General features: G+C 40.4%; 1 protein-coding gene across 2 annotated transcripts in view; it reads right to left on the minus strand.

The window, feature by feature from the left end:
* Nucleotides 1–291: 291 nt before the first annotated feature.
* Nucleotides 292–17,639, minus strand: part of shq1 (SHQ1, H/ACA ribonucleoprotein assembly factor) — a 132,586-nt gene continuing 115,238 nt past the window's right edge. For both annotated transcript variants that reach the window (XM_060835215.1, XM_060835216.1), the window contains exon 12: nt 292–1,135. In XM_060835215.1, the coding sequence (XP_060691198.1) occupies nt 445–1,135 (691 nt within the window). In that variant the 3' untranslated portion in view covers nt 292–444. The remainder of the gene's footprint in view (nt 1,136–17,639) is intronic.

Raw genomic sequence — 17,639 nt, forward strand, 5'->3', positions numbered from 1 at the left:
ATATTCTATCAGCCCACAGCACTGTTCTTGGAAGGACATGCTGTCTATAGGGCTGCCACAGATTTACTATTTGATACTGTTTTGACGAACGCTTGCTTGACATAAAAAAAGACGACCATAAAATAAACATAGGCTAGATACAATATGGACTGATGGGATCGAAAGCAAATCTCAACTGTCTTAAATTGACTAACATTGGTTAAACTTATCGCATAGTGATTTAACATCACAACACAATGCAACAATAAAGGCAATTATGACAATACCTATTATTTTGAAGATACAAGGAAAATAGTTTTTGCACAATATCTGATATAAATGTGCGTAAACACCAAAGCATTTAAGAGCAAATTTTCATTTCTAAAGTGATTTAATAAGTACAATGACCAGCGTCAGCCACTTGCACGTAAATCAGTTTGTTCTTTTCTAGCATACAAGCTGGACTCATGCCAGGTTTATAAAATCCTCTGTGTTATCAGGATCTGCAACAAGCAGCAGGCAATTCCTCTTAGGAGACACCTCTAAGAAAGTCTGCTGTGAGGTCGTCTGTGAATGCTGATACTGTGCCAAATTCTGAACAGGCAGGCTTGTTGGTCTGTGCTCCGAATTCTCAACAGCAGATTTTTCACAGTGCTCTGAAAACCCCATTGACTGCAACTGATCTGCAACTTCTTCTATCAATCTTCTTGGAGGTGATTTATCAGTGGAAGTCTCTCCCAATGGACAGTTAACTGGATATCCTGTGGCATCCATATACATAGTTTCATCACCACAGTTCAATTTGATCAAATCCTCTTCAGCTTTGAATTCAGTGACACAGTCAGCCTCTTTTGCATGACACAAACATTTTCTATCCATTTCCTCAGAAATGCTACAGCTAGACAAATCATTTTCACATGAATCAGACTCTCCAGTATCATAGGATGAGCTACTCGATTCCTCAGAGTCATTCTCTTCCTCAGTCTCACTTTCTGACAGGGGTGATTGGAGACCACTCTGCCCTGGCTTGATTTCATTTTCTTCCTCTTGAACTAATAGCGCTGCTTTCTCCAATTCTTCCAGTTCAAAGCTTAAATTACTCTTTGTGATTTTCACATTCCGCAGTGTCTCGGCCAAGGATGCAAGCTTCTTTGACCTACAAGAGAGAGGAATACATTTTTTAACTTGCTAATTTATTAACCATTGTGCCATTTTTCAATGCTGTCACATTCTAAACTGCACCATTCACAAAACCTTTAAATAACACAATTTTTAATTATTAAATTATCAAAGACGAACACAGCATTTGAGCATTATTTCTGCCAACAAGTTTTGAGTCTCTGTGCAGAGCAATTCCGAGTCACATTTAAATAATTTACAGTATTTCTAACTCCAGTCACAATGGAGAATGTTATAACGGTGGAAAACAGAAAATCCATTATAAAGCCACAGTGCTTCAACAATTCCAATATGTCAATTCGACATTATGTTGAACCTTTAAACCCATGGATTTCACATGGTTACTTAAGAAGTTTAATCACTTAGTCTGCTTGAAAAAAAATTGCATTAGCTTTATGATGCCCCGGTGACCTACTAACAGCCACTAATTTTCAGATTTAGCTGTCTAGAAACTCATATTTACGCAAACCATGTCAGAGAATTATGGTCAAGCAAAGCCTGTGATAGCAATAACAGGAGCAGCGTCCAATATGGAAACTTGCAGATCAATAGAAGGACTGTGTCAGCTAATTTCATCCACTCCCTAAAACCATGCAATAAAAACGGAAAAAAGTGTTAGAGAAACTTTGCAGGCCTAGCAGCCCCTGTGGAGAGAGAAACAGAGTTAACACTTCAAATCCAACATGACTCTCCTTCAGTTCTGAAGAGGAGTCACTCAGGATTCGAAACGTAAACGGTTTCTCTCACTGTAGATGGTTTTCAGACCTGCTGAGTTTCTTCAACATCTAGTGTTTTTATTTCGATCTTTAGCATCCGTGGAATTGTGAGTTGCTCCTCTCAGTAGTAACAAACTGCACCATGAGCTATTGATACAAACAAAGCACAAAGCTTTCAAGTTCAATCACAAATATCTGCTCACTAAAGAAAGACAAAGAACTATGGATGCTGGAAATGTGAAGCAAAAATTACTGGAGATATTCAGCAAGTCTGGCAGTATCCGTGCAGAGAAAGTAAAATTAATATTTTAGATCCAGTGACCCTTCCTCAGCTCATCACTGGACCTGAAACATTACTTTCTCTCCATGGACACTGCCAGACCTGCTGAATTTCTCCAGCAATTTCTGTTTCTTCTTGGGAAAGGTCGAATTCTGGGGAAAACCAGGAGGATTTAAATGAAAATTTAACATGCAGCATTAGGAAAACTCTTACAGGAACAGCATAAAGCCATAACAAACGTGAGAACTGCTTGATCAAGAGTGGATATACATGTACAGGTTGCTATGAGGGTTTGTTATCTAAAATATTCATTTATAACATCACAGATAAATATCTTGAACTTCCCTTAAATAATGCTTTTCAAAGAACACTAGTGAATAGCTGCTCAAATGTTGCATTTGTTAAAAACAAATTTCTTTTATGGAGACACAAAGTCTGAGGTCTCAGAGAGAAGTCATGGGTGTAAAAATAAATGCTTGTTTTTGAACCGACAGCAATAGAAACTGTGACAGGGCAGAAGCAGCAACACCTGTAGCCCTGTCTCTCTTTCACGGAAATCTCACTCATCAAAGCTGCTTGAGGTCTGAAGGCTTTATTACTACAAGCTCAAGGTTCTTCAGGGAGAATTCTAAATCAATGCCACTGTCTTCAAGAAAACAAGAGAATTAGACCAAACTGCAACTGCAAATTGCCTGTCCTGGGGAACAGCAGCAATGGTAGAAATGATCTCTTCTGAAAACCAAAACCAAACCTCAAGACAATCTGGAAATAATTCATTTTCAGACTGCACTCATTAGATTAGTAGCTAATGGAAACAGGCCATTCGGCCCAACCAGTCCATGCCAACCCTCCGGAGAGTAACCCACCCAGACCCATTCCCCCCTTTGACTAATGCATCTAACACTACAGGCAATTTAGCATGGCCAATTCACCTGACCTACACATCTTTTGACTGTGGGAGGAAACCGGAGCACCCGGAGAAAACCCATGCAGACATGGGGGGGGAATGTGCAACTCCACACATTCCGAGGTTGGAATCGATCCGGGGACCCTAGTGCTGTGAGGCAGCAGTGCTAACCATTGAGCCACCATGCCGCCCCTTTGTCAAGTTTTAACATCTAAAACTTTGTTGAGTTTTATTCTCACATGGATTGGGAGATGTTTGGTGGAAAGTTGGTTGCATGTGCTTTTTTTAAATGAGTACCAGTTGGATACATTTTAAACGTTTTGTTAATAATCTCTGCAACTTTGCTAGAGTGAATTTTAGATATAAAACTCTTCACCTGTTAACTTAAAAAAAAAACCCTGGCTGGCTTTTCCCTTACACCAAGCAGAGGTAAGTATGGAGAGTATAGCAACATGACTTCCCTTTTAAGTTTGAACTCTGCTGTAACCAGCTCAGGAATGGGACAAAATTAGAAGTCAGGTCAACCTCATGATGCACAGAAGTAGAATATTCCCAATTTAATCTTTGATTTGTTCAGATGTGATATCCTGAACTCGTTAGCAAAAATAAAAACAAAATTCAGTGATCACAGGCTGGGAAAGGAAGAGAACAATACATGCTAACCCAGCTCTTGGTACTGATCATTATCAAATTATCCCTGCTGGATACAAACACGAGAATAGTAAATGACAGCATATTCAAGGATTCTGAAGAGGCTGCAAGGAAAGAATGATTAGATGGAATGCATTTGTTATCCATTATTCAGCCTTGTCAAATGTCCTTCCTGTTCTGCCAATGTGTGTCACACTAAAATTGAACTTCACCAGGTGAAAACTCAGAATCACAAATCACACATTTAAACAACAGGTCAGGGTGAAGTATGAGTTCACTGCTGACAACAATTAATTGCAAAATTAGCGTTAGTTTTATGATAACATTCTTTATGAATGTATTTACGTTTACATCACATGTAATGCGGACATATCAAATCTTCTATATTACTTATTATTGGGTGGAAACTGCACTTCAGTTGATCACTCCATCCTTGCAGCCTCTTCAATCTCCTTTGACTCTTCAAAGCTCTTGAATCAGGTGTCACTTCACAGGTTTGTGCCCCTTTCTCCCTGTGAAAGCAGCTAAATATTTGGGCAGTATGTTTATTAGGAGGCAGTTTGTCAGGTTAATCTTAAAGGCACATCTCACAGCTTGGAGTATAGATTGTGTGATGGCTATGGTCATTTACCAAACGAGATGACTTGGTACAAGTCTGACAGATGATGATACAAATCCCACAGCAGTTGTTTGAAAGCAATATAAATGGACTGCGAGGAAGCGAGAATGTTTAAGATAACAGCAATGACAAATAGCTATGCTTCTCTCACATGGGAGCTGTTTATGCCTCTTAATGCTTGGTCGCTATTTTTAGAATAATTTCATTTCCAGGCAGAACCTTTCGATATTAAAAATTCATTAAAAGGCCCAAGATGGATCAACATTTCTTGTCTTCTTTAATTTGAATATTTAAAATCACCCGAGCACACTTGTTTTATTTAAATACATAAGTGGAAATCTATACATCAAGTCGAGGGCTCCAAGAATAATAAAATAAGGACGATTAAATATTCTGTTTTACCGTACTTTTCATGGATGGCACTTCAGTTCACCAGTGAACTTTTACACTTTTCTACACATCACCACAAAATTAAAACCCACCGAGTTTTAAATTCTACACCATGCCTCTGTGTAGAGGAAAAGGCTCCAACATAGATAGCAACAAAAGACAAGTCTGAACGAGAAAGTCTCAGCTACAAAGTCTGTTTATCAAACCAACTGGCACAATATCAAAATAAACAGGCCCTTTGAGCCTCAATACGATCGCCATTCTAATATGATCACGGGTGATCAGATTCTGGCCATAACTCAACTTCACTTCTCCCCGACCAAAAAACTTCATACGCAACCCTCAGGTTCTTGGAGATCAACAATAGCCCAATTATGGGGATGTGATGCCCTTGTGGTATTATCACTGGACTGTCAACCCAGAGACCCAGATCACGGCTGGCAACCGGTTTTCGAATCTCGTCATGGCAGATGGTGGAATTTGAAATGAATAAAAATAACTGGAATTACAAGTCTAATGATGACCACGAATCCATTGTCAATGGTCATATAAACCCAATCTGGTTCACTAATGTCCTTCTTTTAGGGAAGGAAATTGCCATCCTTATCTCGTCAGGCCTACATATGACTCCTGATCCATGGCAATATGGTTGACTTAACTGCCCTCTGGGCAATTAGGGATGGGCAATAGTCGCTGCCTGATCAACAATGCCCTCAACCCATGAATGAATTTTAAAAAAGCCTCCTTCAATGCCACAACTATCCCATGATTCTGTGACAAATCTGTCTCAGTCTTGAATATATTCAATGTCTCCACCTCCCCTGCTGTCTGGGGAAGGAAATTTCAAACACGAATGAACCTCTGATCGGAGAAATTCCTCCATTTTCATTTTAAAAAGATGACCCCTTGACGGTGTAGTGTTAACATTAGACAGTAGGTTTGCATTTATTGGATCTGCAAATTCCTTTTCTTATATATTTTCTCTCATCTTATTCTTTCATGTACTCAGAATAATATACAGGCTTCAGGACTGATCCACATTTGCGAGGCCCTGACAGTGCTACTCCATTACGAAGCACATAAGAGTCGAAGGACTGATTTTCTCCAGCTTCCTGGAAGATAGAATGGTGCATTTACTAATTACCCCCATTCTTCAATCCTTCTCTACTGGAGAGATGTCAGACTTATCAATTTAATATCTATACTCAAAAAAATAGAATTCCCAAAGGAAAGCCTGAGAGCAACCAATATGAGAATGATCTTGCAAATCCAGGTACAAAACCCTTTATCCTAAATTCCAGAATCCGAAAAGCTCCGAAATCCAAAGTCTTTTCGTGAAGTTTTTTTTCTGTATAACAAGATTGTTTGGGGTGCGAACAGGTGACCCAACTCCACACCCATTCGGCCCACGTCACTCAGATGTGACGAGGAGGCATGGCCCAGCACTGGCATGTGTCAATTGTGTCTCAGTGTTCATATTAGTCACGTGTGTCTGCCATTCGGTAAAATATTTTTTTAATTTCACTGTGAAAATGTCATTTATGCTGAAATCCGAAAAACAATGGCCCCAAAGATTTCAGATAAAGCATTGCGTACCTGTAGTAGCTAAGGCATTCAGAAGTGCAAGGTTTTAGCCGATTGTACTTTGAGGGCAGAACACTGAAAGTGGGCAGTGAAAAGCTACAAGACTACACACTTCAATTTTGCAAATGACGTAAAATGGGTAACTCTCAGAAGGTTGTTACCAAAAACTGAAAGAAGTGGGAATGAAAGGTAAAGCTTCTTTTATGTTATGGAATTTTGATTGAGGAAATAAAGCAGTAATGAAGCGTTTGTGGTGATACCACACTATGAAGAACCACTGAGTAGACAGAGTGACTACACAACTATATGGAGACAAATAATTAATGCCTCGTGAGAAAGTACAAGGCTTTATTTTATTCACTAATGGGATATTGATATCACTGGCAAGACAAAGGAAACAGAAGGTATAGACCATTTGGTCCATTAAGCCTGTTTTGCTAGTTGACAAGATTGCGACTGATCTATAATGCGACGGGTGCGTTCTTGTGCAACCCTGCATTATAGAAAAATCATGCTTAGAAACAGCACTTAAAGGGTTGGTGATGTAATTGCATTACAGCCAACACACATCTTAAAAGCTTGCGCTTTAGAAACAGTGTCCCCAATTAGTCAATCACATTACAGTGAATTCACATTAACGAGACACCGATTATAGCAGAACAACCTGCATTTCTACATTTACCTTCTTCCTAAAGAGCTTTTAGGATGGTAGGGAGGAGCAGCTATTTTGATCCACTGCAACTGAAGTGCAGCTGTGCTGACAGTACTCTGTGGGAGACAGTTCCAGAATTTTGATCTGGACAGAAATATATTTCTCGTTCAGAATGACAAAAAAAAACTTTCCAGTGGCAGTGGTCTGTTCTGCCTTTGTCTTTTGAGGGAACACAAATTGTGGGTTTCAGACATTTGCTTCTGAATGTTTGGTGAATGAATCCAGTACATCGTGCAGACTCAGACTGTTGTCTTTGTACATCGTGCTGGAGGGAATGAAGATTTAAGATGGTGGATAGGATGCTGAATGTTACTGATTCTGTCTTGGAGATGATGGAATGTTTTAGAACTTTGATGAGTCATTCATTGCAAAACAGCCAGCCTCAAATTTATCTGAGCATTCAAGGCCACCTCCCTGACTACATCATACGCCCACCATCTCTGATGGATTTGGTCTGGGAACGCAATATGGAAGACACAAATTGGTGAGAGACGAGGCAGGATCAGTGGGTGATTATACCAATGTCAAACTGCTGTTTGTCTATTATGTGGGACACCTCTCCCAGATTTGGCACAACTTCCCAGATGTTCTAAACAACTGGACTGATGTTGCTTTGTTATGGTTAGTGTTAGACTGAAGCTGAGTGGTCCCTCTAGTTTTTAAAGCGTATTTGAGCTTTTGTAGTGGTTTGATGCAAAGGAGTTGCTTGCAATACCATTTCAAGGCCAGTTAAAAGTCATGGGTCTGGTTCTGGAGTCACCCACTGGTCAGACAAGGTGTGGATGATAGACATCCTTACTCCTGGCTTTGGTTTAAATGGCAGGCAGCATTCTGGCCTAAGAAAGTCGTGGGTTCAATTCCAATCTGGGATTAGCGAGACTGACATGCCAAAGCAAAACTGCACTGGTGGAGATACCACGTGAGATTGAGATGTCCAATCATGGTCTCACCTGCCCCTTCAGATGGACCGAAAGGATCACACATCACTACTGTGAGGGAGAAGAGAGGACTGATCCCTGTGTTTATGGCCAGCATTCTTCTCCCCCCTCAGTCAATCCCATGAAATCAGATTATCTGATCATGAACACACTGGTATTTGCCAAGCCTGCTGTGGGCAAATTGTCTGCCTTAAGATGGCAGAGGGTGATGGTGGAGGGTTGTTTTTCAGACTGGAAGACTGTGACCAGTGGAGTGCCCCAAGGATCAGTACTGGGTCCACTACTTCTCGTCATTTATGTAAACGATTTGGATATGAGCATAAGAGGTACAGTTAGTAAGTTTGCAAATGACACCAAAACTGGAGGTGTAGTGGACAGTGAAGAAGATTAAAAAGTGAGGTCTGCAGATGCTGGACATCAGAGCTGAAAATGTGTTGCTGGTTAAAGCACAGCAGGTCAGGCAGCATCCAAGGAACACGAAATTCGATGTTTCGGGCCAGAGCCCTTCATCAGGAATGATGAAGGGCTCTGGCCCGAAACGTCGAATTTCCTGTTCGTTGGATGCTGCCTGACCTGCTGTGCTTTAACCAGCAGTGAAGAAGATTACCTTGGATTACAACAGGATCTTGACCAGATGGGCCAATGGGCTGAGGAGTGGCAGATGGAGTTTAATTTAGATAAATGGGAGATGTTGCATTTCAGAAAAAACAAAACAAATGGTAAGGTCCTGGGAGTGTTGCTGAACAAAGAGATCTTGGAGAACAGGTTCATAGCTCCTTCAAAGTAGAGTTGCAGATAGATAGATTAGTGAACAAGGTGTTTGGTATGCTTTCCTTTATTGGTCACAGCATTGAGTATATAAGTTGGGAGGTCATGTTGTGGCTGTACAGGATGTTGGTTCGGCCACTGTTGGAATATTGCATTCAATTCTGGTCGCCTTCCTACAGGAAGGATGTTGTGAAACTTGAAAGGGTTCAGAAAAGATTTACAAGGATGTTGGATGATTTGAGGGAGAGGCTGTTTCCCCTGGAGCATTGGAAGCTGAGGTGTGACCTTATAGAGGTTTACAAAATTATGAGGGGTATGGATAGGATAAATAGACAAAGTCTTTTTTCTGGGGTCGGGGAGTCCACAACTAGAGGGCATAGGTTTACGGCGAGAAGGGAAAGATACAAAAGGGACTTAAGGAGCAACGTTTTCACGCAGAGGGTGGTGTGTGCATGGAATGAACTGCCAGAGGAAGTGGTGGAGGCTGGTACTATTACAGCATTTAAAAGACTTCTGGATGGGTATATGAATAGGAATGGTTTGGAGGGATATGCGGCAAGTGCTGGCAAATGGGACAGGATTAGGTTGGGATATCTGGTCAGCATGAACGAGTTGGTCCGAAGGGTCTGTTTCTGTCCTGTACATCTCTATGACTCTAAGCCCAACATTCCAACACTGATAATACTTCAAAAAGTGCTTCATTCATCATAAAGTGCTTTTACTATCTGCTGGCTGCGAAAGACACTAAACAAAAGTACGAATTTTTCTATATTGCCATTAGAGGCAGCGCAGTGAAGGTTTAACTCAGTTGATCCTGGCTATGCAGAGACGGTTTTAAGAGGAGAGAATCAGCTCGGAGTAGAACAAGAGACAACTTTATTGAAGCATTTAAGACTCTTAGGGATCTTGACAAGTTAGACGTTAGAGGTGGTTTCCCCTTGTGAGAGAGGCATAAGCTGGGAGTAAGAGGTCGCCCACTTAAGGTGAGGAAGAATTTGTATGGAATTCTTTACTGTCATGGCTGGGTTAAGAATATTTAAGGTTGATTCAAATAGATTTTTAATCCATTAGGGTTCTGGGGAAGAGACAAGAAAGTGGAGTGAGGGTTATCAGATAGCCGTGATCTTATTGAACAGTGGAGCAAACTCAATGGGCTGAATGGTCTACTTCTGCTCTTGGGTTTTATGATCTTTTGTTCCCCTATGAAAGAACATGAGTGAACCAAATAAATTTCTATAGCAATCCTGCAGCTTGATGTGCACCACTACAGATACCAGTTTTTGTTAATTCTAGATTTCTTTAATTAACTGAACATTAAATTCCCTGCTGTTGTACTGGGCATCCATGTCTCTGGATCATCATTGTACTGCTTCTCTATTGCATTATGAAAAAGAAAAGCAATCATTAATCTCAAACAGTCTTTTGTGCTCGTACATTTGTACCAGAGTGAAGAACTGACAACTGCCTATTCAGAATGTCTCATTATTACTTCATTTACTACATTTTAAAATTGGAACCCATTAAAAAACAAAGTGCTGCTAACCTGAAAGTAATGAGTCTTAACCTTGAAAATGCAGAGAATTTCTAAATCAAATTGCATTCCCAATTAAATGGCAACCAATGTCTGCGCACCATGGCAACCACGCATATTTATTAAGTAGCACAGTTCAATCCTGATAAATACTATAACTAGTTTACTCAGAAAGGTTATACATGGACCAGGACTTTCAAAACTGTAGCTAAAAATAATCCATTTGCGAATCTTTGAACGATGACACATTTCGGATGAATTGCATTGAATGAATATTTAAATGAAAATATTTCACATACAGATTCTTAGAATACGAAACTGGACTGATGTGTCCAAATGAATTTTGATTATATTGTACATCCTGGGAGTTTCCATCCTCTGATATCATGGCGATGGTCTAGGTTTGAGGGAAGGAATAATAACTAGATTATTATTACAGACAACAGCTTCTGGTGACAGCACATGTGCAGTTCAACAAAGTTAAGTACATGGAGTCTGAACTGCCTTCACAAGTTCCATTTTTGCAGCAAATCACTGAGAGACCCAACGGTGATGTTCCTACAGCAGGGTGAAGGTGCACACTCAAAAGGAAGTTAGGGTTCACTCATTTCAGCATTCATTAGTGTAGTAAATACTCCCAGAGAATCTCCCCGAGGCTGAAAACTTAGCTCTACGAACGTGAAGGTCTGTTCCTTCAGATTTCAGCTGGAGACATTAGAAAAATAAAGTGCACATTTTTCAGATGTTCTCATTGCTTGCTTTATTTCTCCCCTCAATCTCAGCTTTCCTCTTACTTCATTTTACTTTCTGTACATGATTCAAATTAATAAAATAACATAAGTTCAAGATAAACGGTTAACAGCTGGAACACTTATCTCAATTTAAGTAAAATGGGATCTAAGCAACAGAAAATGCGGGGACTCTGGTGGTGCACTGGTACAGTCCCTATCTCTGAGCCAGGAGGGCTGAGTTCAAGTCCCACCTGCTCCAGAGTGAGTCATGACTTGCCTGAATAAGTTGACCAAAAGAAAACCCCAAAATGCTCGATACATGTGGCATCTGTGAAGACAGAAGCAGAGTTTACATTCCAAGTTGCTGGCCCATCGTCAGAACTGGGTGCCAAACTAGCTCAGCATTTCCATCATTTTCTGTTTTTACTTCAGATTTGTGGTATTTTGGTTTTATATCACAATGCATGTACCTGGGACGCATGGTACTGCTTTAAACATAAAAAAAGAGCTAGAATAGCAATGCTAAAGAATGCATTATCCAAATACAGAATTGCTCAACATGGGAATGAACAGAGACCTTCAGTATTATCTTAGAACACAGGCTGGATAAGTGCATTTTCACTCACTTCTCAACATTCCAGATCATACCACAAAATAAAAATACTTGTCCTAGCGACCAATATGATCAATTGAAAACCTTTTCTATATCATTTTAAGCAAAACAATTTACTGACTAGATTTCTTATAAATACAATTATTGGTTTAATTTAAAAATAAACGTATTTGATGATGATGATGCAGTAATTGGTTATCACAACAGTCAGTAATATAGAAGAATAAATAGTTAGCCCTCTAAATATCCCCACATTATATTCACAAACAAACAACACATAGACATTATTTACATAAGAAGGGGGAAAGCTTTTTCTCTGTAAGGATTGGCTTTCAGAAAAGGAACATTTTGACTAATGGGTTGATCTCCAAGACAAAAGGATAAAATATAAATTATATGCTGGTATATGGCCGGTATGGTGAACTCACTAATCACACACAGTTATCTTGTAGACACAACCTCCTCAACAAATACAATTTTTGATGTGATTTTATTCAATCACTCTTTCAAAAGGACAAAGAGATTTCATCTGGAATTCAACACGAGGGGTTTCTTTTCAGGAATATGATCAGCTGGGCTGTTTGCTCTCAGCAAGTTTCCTCTACCACAGCTAGTTCTTAGCACGCTTCCCCCCAGCGGAATCAGATAAAACAAGCTTCACAAGTCAGTCACTGTTCAAAACAGCCTCAGCAGGGTCCACAACAAAGCAAGCAGCTATCACCAGTCATGTGATTTAGAGTAAACCTTGTTAGAAATAATCTTCAATGTCCACAGTGAACTCAGTCACCTTTCATAAAGAGACCACAAAAAATTTATTTCCACAGAATCTGAAAGAAATCAATTTTCTACAATCCTTCGAGGCTCAAATCCTCCAAGCAATATTTAGTATAAAGTGGCTTCATAACTATGATCAAACCCGCGACGTGGAGTTTCGAGAAAAATAGACACTGCAAGGTTAGAATGTTGGAGACTTTATTTTAAAATTCATTCACGGGATGAGGACATTGCTGACTGGGTTGGTGACGATTCGTCGCCGATGATTAGCCACTGCCAGTTCTCCACCAGTGTTTCTCCACTGGGGTCGTTTGACCTCTGGAGACTATTAGCCATATATATATTGTTTTCCCCTCCCGCCTGTTCTTTCATACTTCTCACTCCTCTTTATTTATACAACTACATATTGATAAAAAAAAAGTAAAATATATATCATTTTATTGGTTTATATATAAAAATGAGTTACAAACTTTAACCAGAAAAAGGAAATATATTTTAAAAATCTTTATAATGGCAGTAAAAATCCCACATTAATATTAAACAATGAAATTTTAGTTCATTTGATAGTTATGCGCTTTTCATTTATAAAGATAAAAGCCAAAGCAGTTCTCATTTTTGCTTTTAAAGCATAATCAGGATTGGTATTGTATTGACGAGTTGTTCCAACTGCAGCAAATTTATGCATATTTTGTGCCAACTGAAAGAAACAGCCCTTAATTCTAACTTCAGGAAAGCATTCTCTCATAGCACTAATAGCTGCCTGCTCGAAGTCACAATGGATATAGTGTGGTCTGGGATTAGGTACCAAGGACTTCACCATTTCAAACATGCATACATACGTTGAATGCTGCTTATTTGGTAGAAGTATATACACTATTGGATGGTCAAGGAAGTAATCGTATAATCATATTTGGTAGGGAATCTTGGATACATCATTTAGCAGAATCGACATGGTTTGTGGATGATACGTTCAACATAGCTCCTATTTGATTCTCTCAGGTATATTGTATTTTAGCAAAAAGACTTGATGGGGTTCATCCAATAATGTATATACTTCTTTTTGCGGTATTTGCAGTGGCGAATCATCTTCAGTGGCCAATCACCGGTGGCTAAGTGTCCGTGGTGGTCGAAGGGCAGTGGCTAATCGTCGGCGGCTAATCTGCTGTGGCGAATGGTCCCATCCCGCGCTGACTAGGCAACATTTATTGCCCATCCCTAATTGCCCAGGGGGGCAGTTAAGAGTCAACCACTTTGTCAGGGGTCAGAAGTCAAATGTAGGCCAGACCAGGTAGGGATGGTAGTTTCCTTCCCTAACGGACATTCATGAACCAGATGGGTTTTGCCAACAATTGGCAATGGATTCATGGTCATTATTAAACTCTTAATTCCAGATATCTACTGAATTCAAATTCCACCATTTACCATGGCAGGATTTGAACCCAGGTACTAAACACATCATCTGGGATTCTGAATTAACAGTCTAGCAACAATACCATTTGGCCATTACCTCCCCATAAACTAGAGAATATTATACAAACTTCATGAAGGAGGTGCTTGAAAATGGATGAGGAAGTTGTGAAACAAGATTTTAAGAAAAAGAGAACAGTGATGCTAGATGCGGAATTGAAATAGTGAAAATGAAAGCAGAAAACTGTAAAGAGTGGAGAAATGAGCAGAAATCCAGCCCTGACGCTTCTCGACAACAAACATGACATGATATTTAATTAATTACACTAACTGATTCTGATCCTAGGATTTTTCAACCTTAATCATTTGAGGTCACATGCTCCCACTGCCAGACTTCCTGTACAGGGCACCAAATTCAAACGCATTTCGAATCATCTTTGAGTTGACACACAAAAGCCGACTGAAGTCTCTGTGCAGCTGCGAGCACTAACAGTGGCTGGCACCATTAGATTACTGCTAACTACAAAAGGCAGTTCACTTAAAACAAATCTTAAATTTGAAACTTGAAGGGTCACAAACTATATTGTAATCATAAAAGGAGTTCATTTCTCTGACTGAACAATGGCCCATTCCATCACCACCTAACTTCTTTGTAACCTGACTAAAAATGGAGAACAAACAGCTGATCTAGAGTCGCAGAACATAAGCAGCACAGTGGCTCAGTAGTTAACACTGGTGACTCGCAATGCCAGGGAGGCGGGTTCAATTCCAGACTTAGGTGAATATCTGTGTGGAGTTTGCACATTCTCCCATTGTCTGTGTGGATTTCCCCCGGGTGCTCTGGTTTCCTTTCACAGTCTAAAGATGGGCAGGTTACGTGGATTGGCCATGCTAAATTGTATATAGAGATGTGCTGGCTAGGTGGATTAGCCAAGGTAAATGTGAGGTTACGTGAATAGATGGGGATGGGTCAGTGCAGACTCAATGGGCAGAATGGCTGTTTCTGCATTGTAGGGATTCTATGATCTACATCGTCCTGATTTCTCCACATCAGTTACTGACAAGCTGTGAAAGTGATTCGAGTAATTATCCCTTCAACGTTTCCTCTGCTTCTTTCAACAAGAGTGAATCTTGGGTCACTTTAGCAGTTTGATAACCTGTAACAAGGCATCATTGTTTCAAACTATCCTTCATCATTTAATCTGAGACATTAATTTCATTTCGATAAATTTAAAATAATAAGCCCAACATTCAAAGTGTAAACCAGCTTCTGGCAACTTACAAAAGGACATTAGACATCTGAAAACACAAAAAAAAACACAAACTCATTTTTTCTCAACCAAATTAAGGAATTGTAGATCTCTAAGGAAACATAAGGTATACTCACTCAAGGTATATTCACTATCCACTACTCAGTACTTGGGAGGTCAACCTGGAGTCCATTTTTTAAAACCCAATTGACAAGTCACAATGGATGGTACCGTCTTTTGTGGTAGGGGAATTGTAGCATTACAGTAGAAACTCGATTATCCAAATGAGATGGGCGGGCACTATTTCGTTCAGATAATCGATTATTCGGAAAATCGATTAAATGCCTTTCCTCTGGGGCTCGGTGCTTTAAAGTCTGCTGCACATTTAGGAGGCTGCAGTAGCGCACAGCGGGTGAGACCCCGCCCCCAACACCATTTCCCGCCCAACTCCATGCCAACTCGGTCCAACCCGTTCCAATCCCTCCTCCAACCTGGTCCAAACCTGCCCCCAGCCCCCAAACCCCTCTCCCAACCCGGTCCAAACCTGTCCCTGCACCCCAAACCCTGCTCCCAACCTGGAAAAAAAACCCCACATCCCACGCCCAACCTGGTCCAACCCCCGCCCCCCAGCACAATGCCCACTCTTGGGGATCCTGACTGCACACCAACAAGAAAACTGCTGCTGCTGCCGCTGCTTCAGTGGAGTAAGTCTCCAAATAGTGCACAGCCACACACACACACAACTTGTTACTGCAAACCTTTGACAGGTTCCATGCTTGCCCTGCAATGTTGGAGAGATTATTCCTGGGAAGCCGGGGGTGGGGGTGGGGTTAGGGTACACCCTTCTGTAGAACTCCAGGGAAAGTGTGGGGAGAGAGAGAGGGCGGGAGGTCAGTCATTTGGAGACAGTATCTGTTTACTCACTGTAAACAATGCGATCATTGTTGGAAACATGTCTTTTGATGTAATGTTGCTATTGGGACCTCGAGATCTCCTTTGGATAATCCGATTTTCAGATAATTGGTATTCGGATAATCGAGTTTCCTCTGTATTTGCATTTTTGTCTTATTCATGGGGAGTCCATGCCCCTCCCTATTCCCCCATGGATAACAAGGATTTGGCTATAGGTTCCCATTATCTGGGCTGATCTCTATGACCAGTCCTCAATAAATGTTATCCCATTTAATGCTACATTTTAAAACTGGGCAGTTGCGGAGGCCTGTAACTCTGTTGCGCACTTTGATTTGTTTTAACGCTGACGTTTGCTCTCACCATCACCCTCACCCTCCAACTTGCAGCCTCTCTCTCGGGGCCTCGCTTCAATGACTGGCAAGGAGCCGAAGCAGTTGCAACAGCCTTTTAAAACATATGCAATCAATTCAAGCAATCCCAGGACTTTTGCACAAACCCTGGAGCATTTTAAAGAGGTGGAGGGGAGGAGGTTTGCTGAGGGAGGGGGTCCCAGCAAATGACAGCACAAGCTGGCTGAAAAAGCAGCTGCTACATGGTGGAACAGCAAATTAGAAAGTAGGATAAGATTGGAGAAGCAAGTGCCTATGGTATTTGACAAATTCTGTAGAAGTTTTTTTTGTATGTGACTTTTAAAATCAAAACATTATCATTTAGCAATGTAACAATGTAAGTATATAAAACCTTAAGAGAGTATAATGCTTTCAGGTCTTCTGAAAAAAAATTCTTAGAGAAGACTACCTCAGCTTTAACACTGATTCCTGTGGGAATCTATGTTTCACTTAAAGTTGTAATTTTCAATCACAACTTTAAACGAGGGCTTACTGCTGTTGGCATTGATGGCAACTGCCAAATAGCACACTTGGATCCTAGTTTGCCATTTTCAAACGTGCACAAAACTACTGAACATTTTACCTCCACTGGATTATCCAGCCTGATAATGGGCAGAAACAAGGCATCCCTCAGAGCAAAGTCATGAGAGTAACCTTTTCATAGTCAGAATAGGAGCTGGGAATGAATTCACAAGCACTGAGTGCCATTACAGAAAGGATCATACTTGGTCTTGAAAATGAGGGAGAAATTTATCTTTTAGGCTATGCCGAGGTATTATCAGTTCTGTTTGACCGCAACAGCATCTTTCCAAGTTTCTTGCCTTGGAACAGAAATATATTTATACAGCAGCAAATTGGCTGAGTTCACTTGAAGCCAAGAGTGGAGGCTGAGTTAATTTAGACCTTAAGGAAGAAAGGAAAGCTGCATCCCTCCTCGGAAATCTGTTTGAAGGATCTGGCATCCCACAGAGACCAAGTGGGCATTCGACTCTCCTAACAAGGGGTAAAAGGCAATATTGCAATAATCAAAAAAAAAACAAGGGATACATACCACAAAAAATTCAAATAAATGTGGCAAGCAAATAGAACAAGATAGTGTCAATCTTGAAGATGTTTCAGTTAATGTCGGCCAACAGCTTAGTGAAGCATGACCAAATGTAAAGTATGACAGAACTTCAGCTGTACATAGCTGGACGTTACAGAAAATACAAATTTTATGAACACAGTACCTTGCAGCGAAGACCGTGCTATGTCACGGTTAAATTGATATTAATAGTTACTACATCTGGTTTCTTGCAGCTCTGCTCCA

This window comes from Hemiscyllium ocellatum, chromosome 14 (assembly GCF_020745735.1).
Source record: "Hemiscyllium ocellatum isolate sHemOce1 chromosome 14, sHemOce1.pat.X.cur, whole genome shotgun sequence".
NCBI lineage: Eukaryota > Metazoa > Chordata > Chondrichthyes > Orectolobiformes > Hemiscylliidae > Hemiscyllium > Hemiscyllium ocellatum.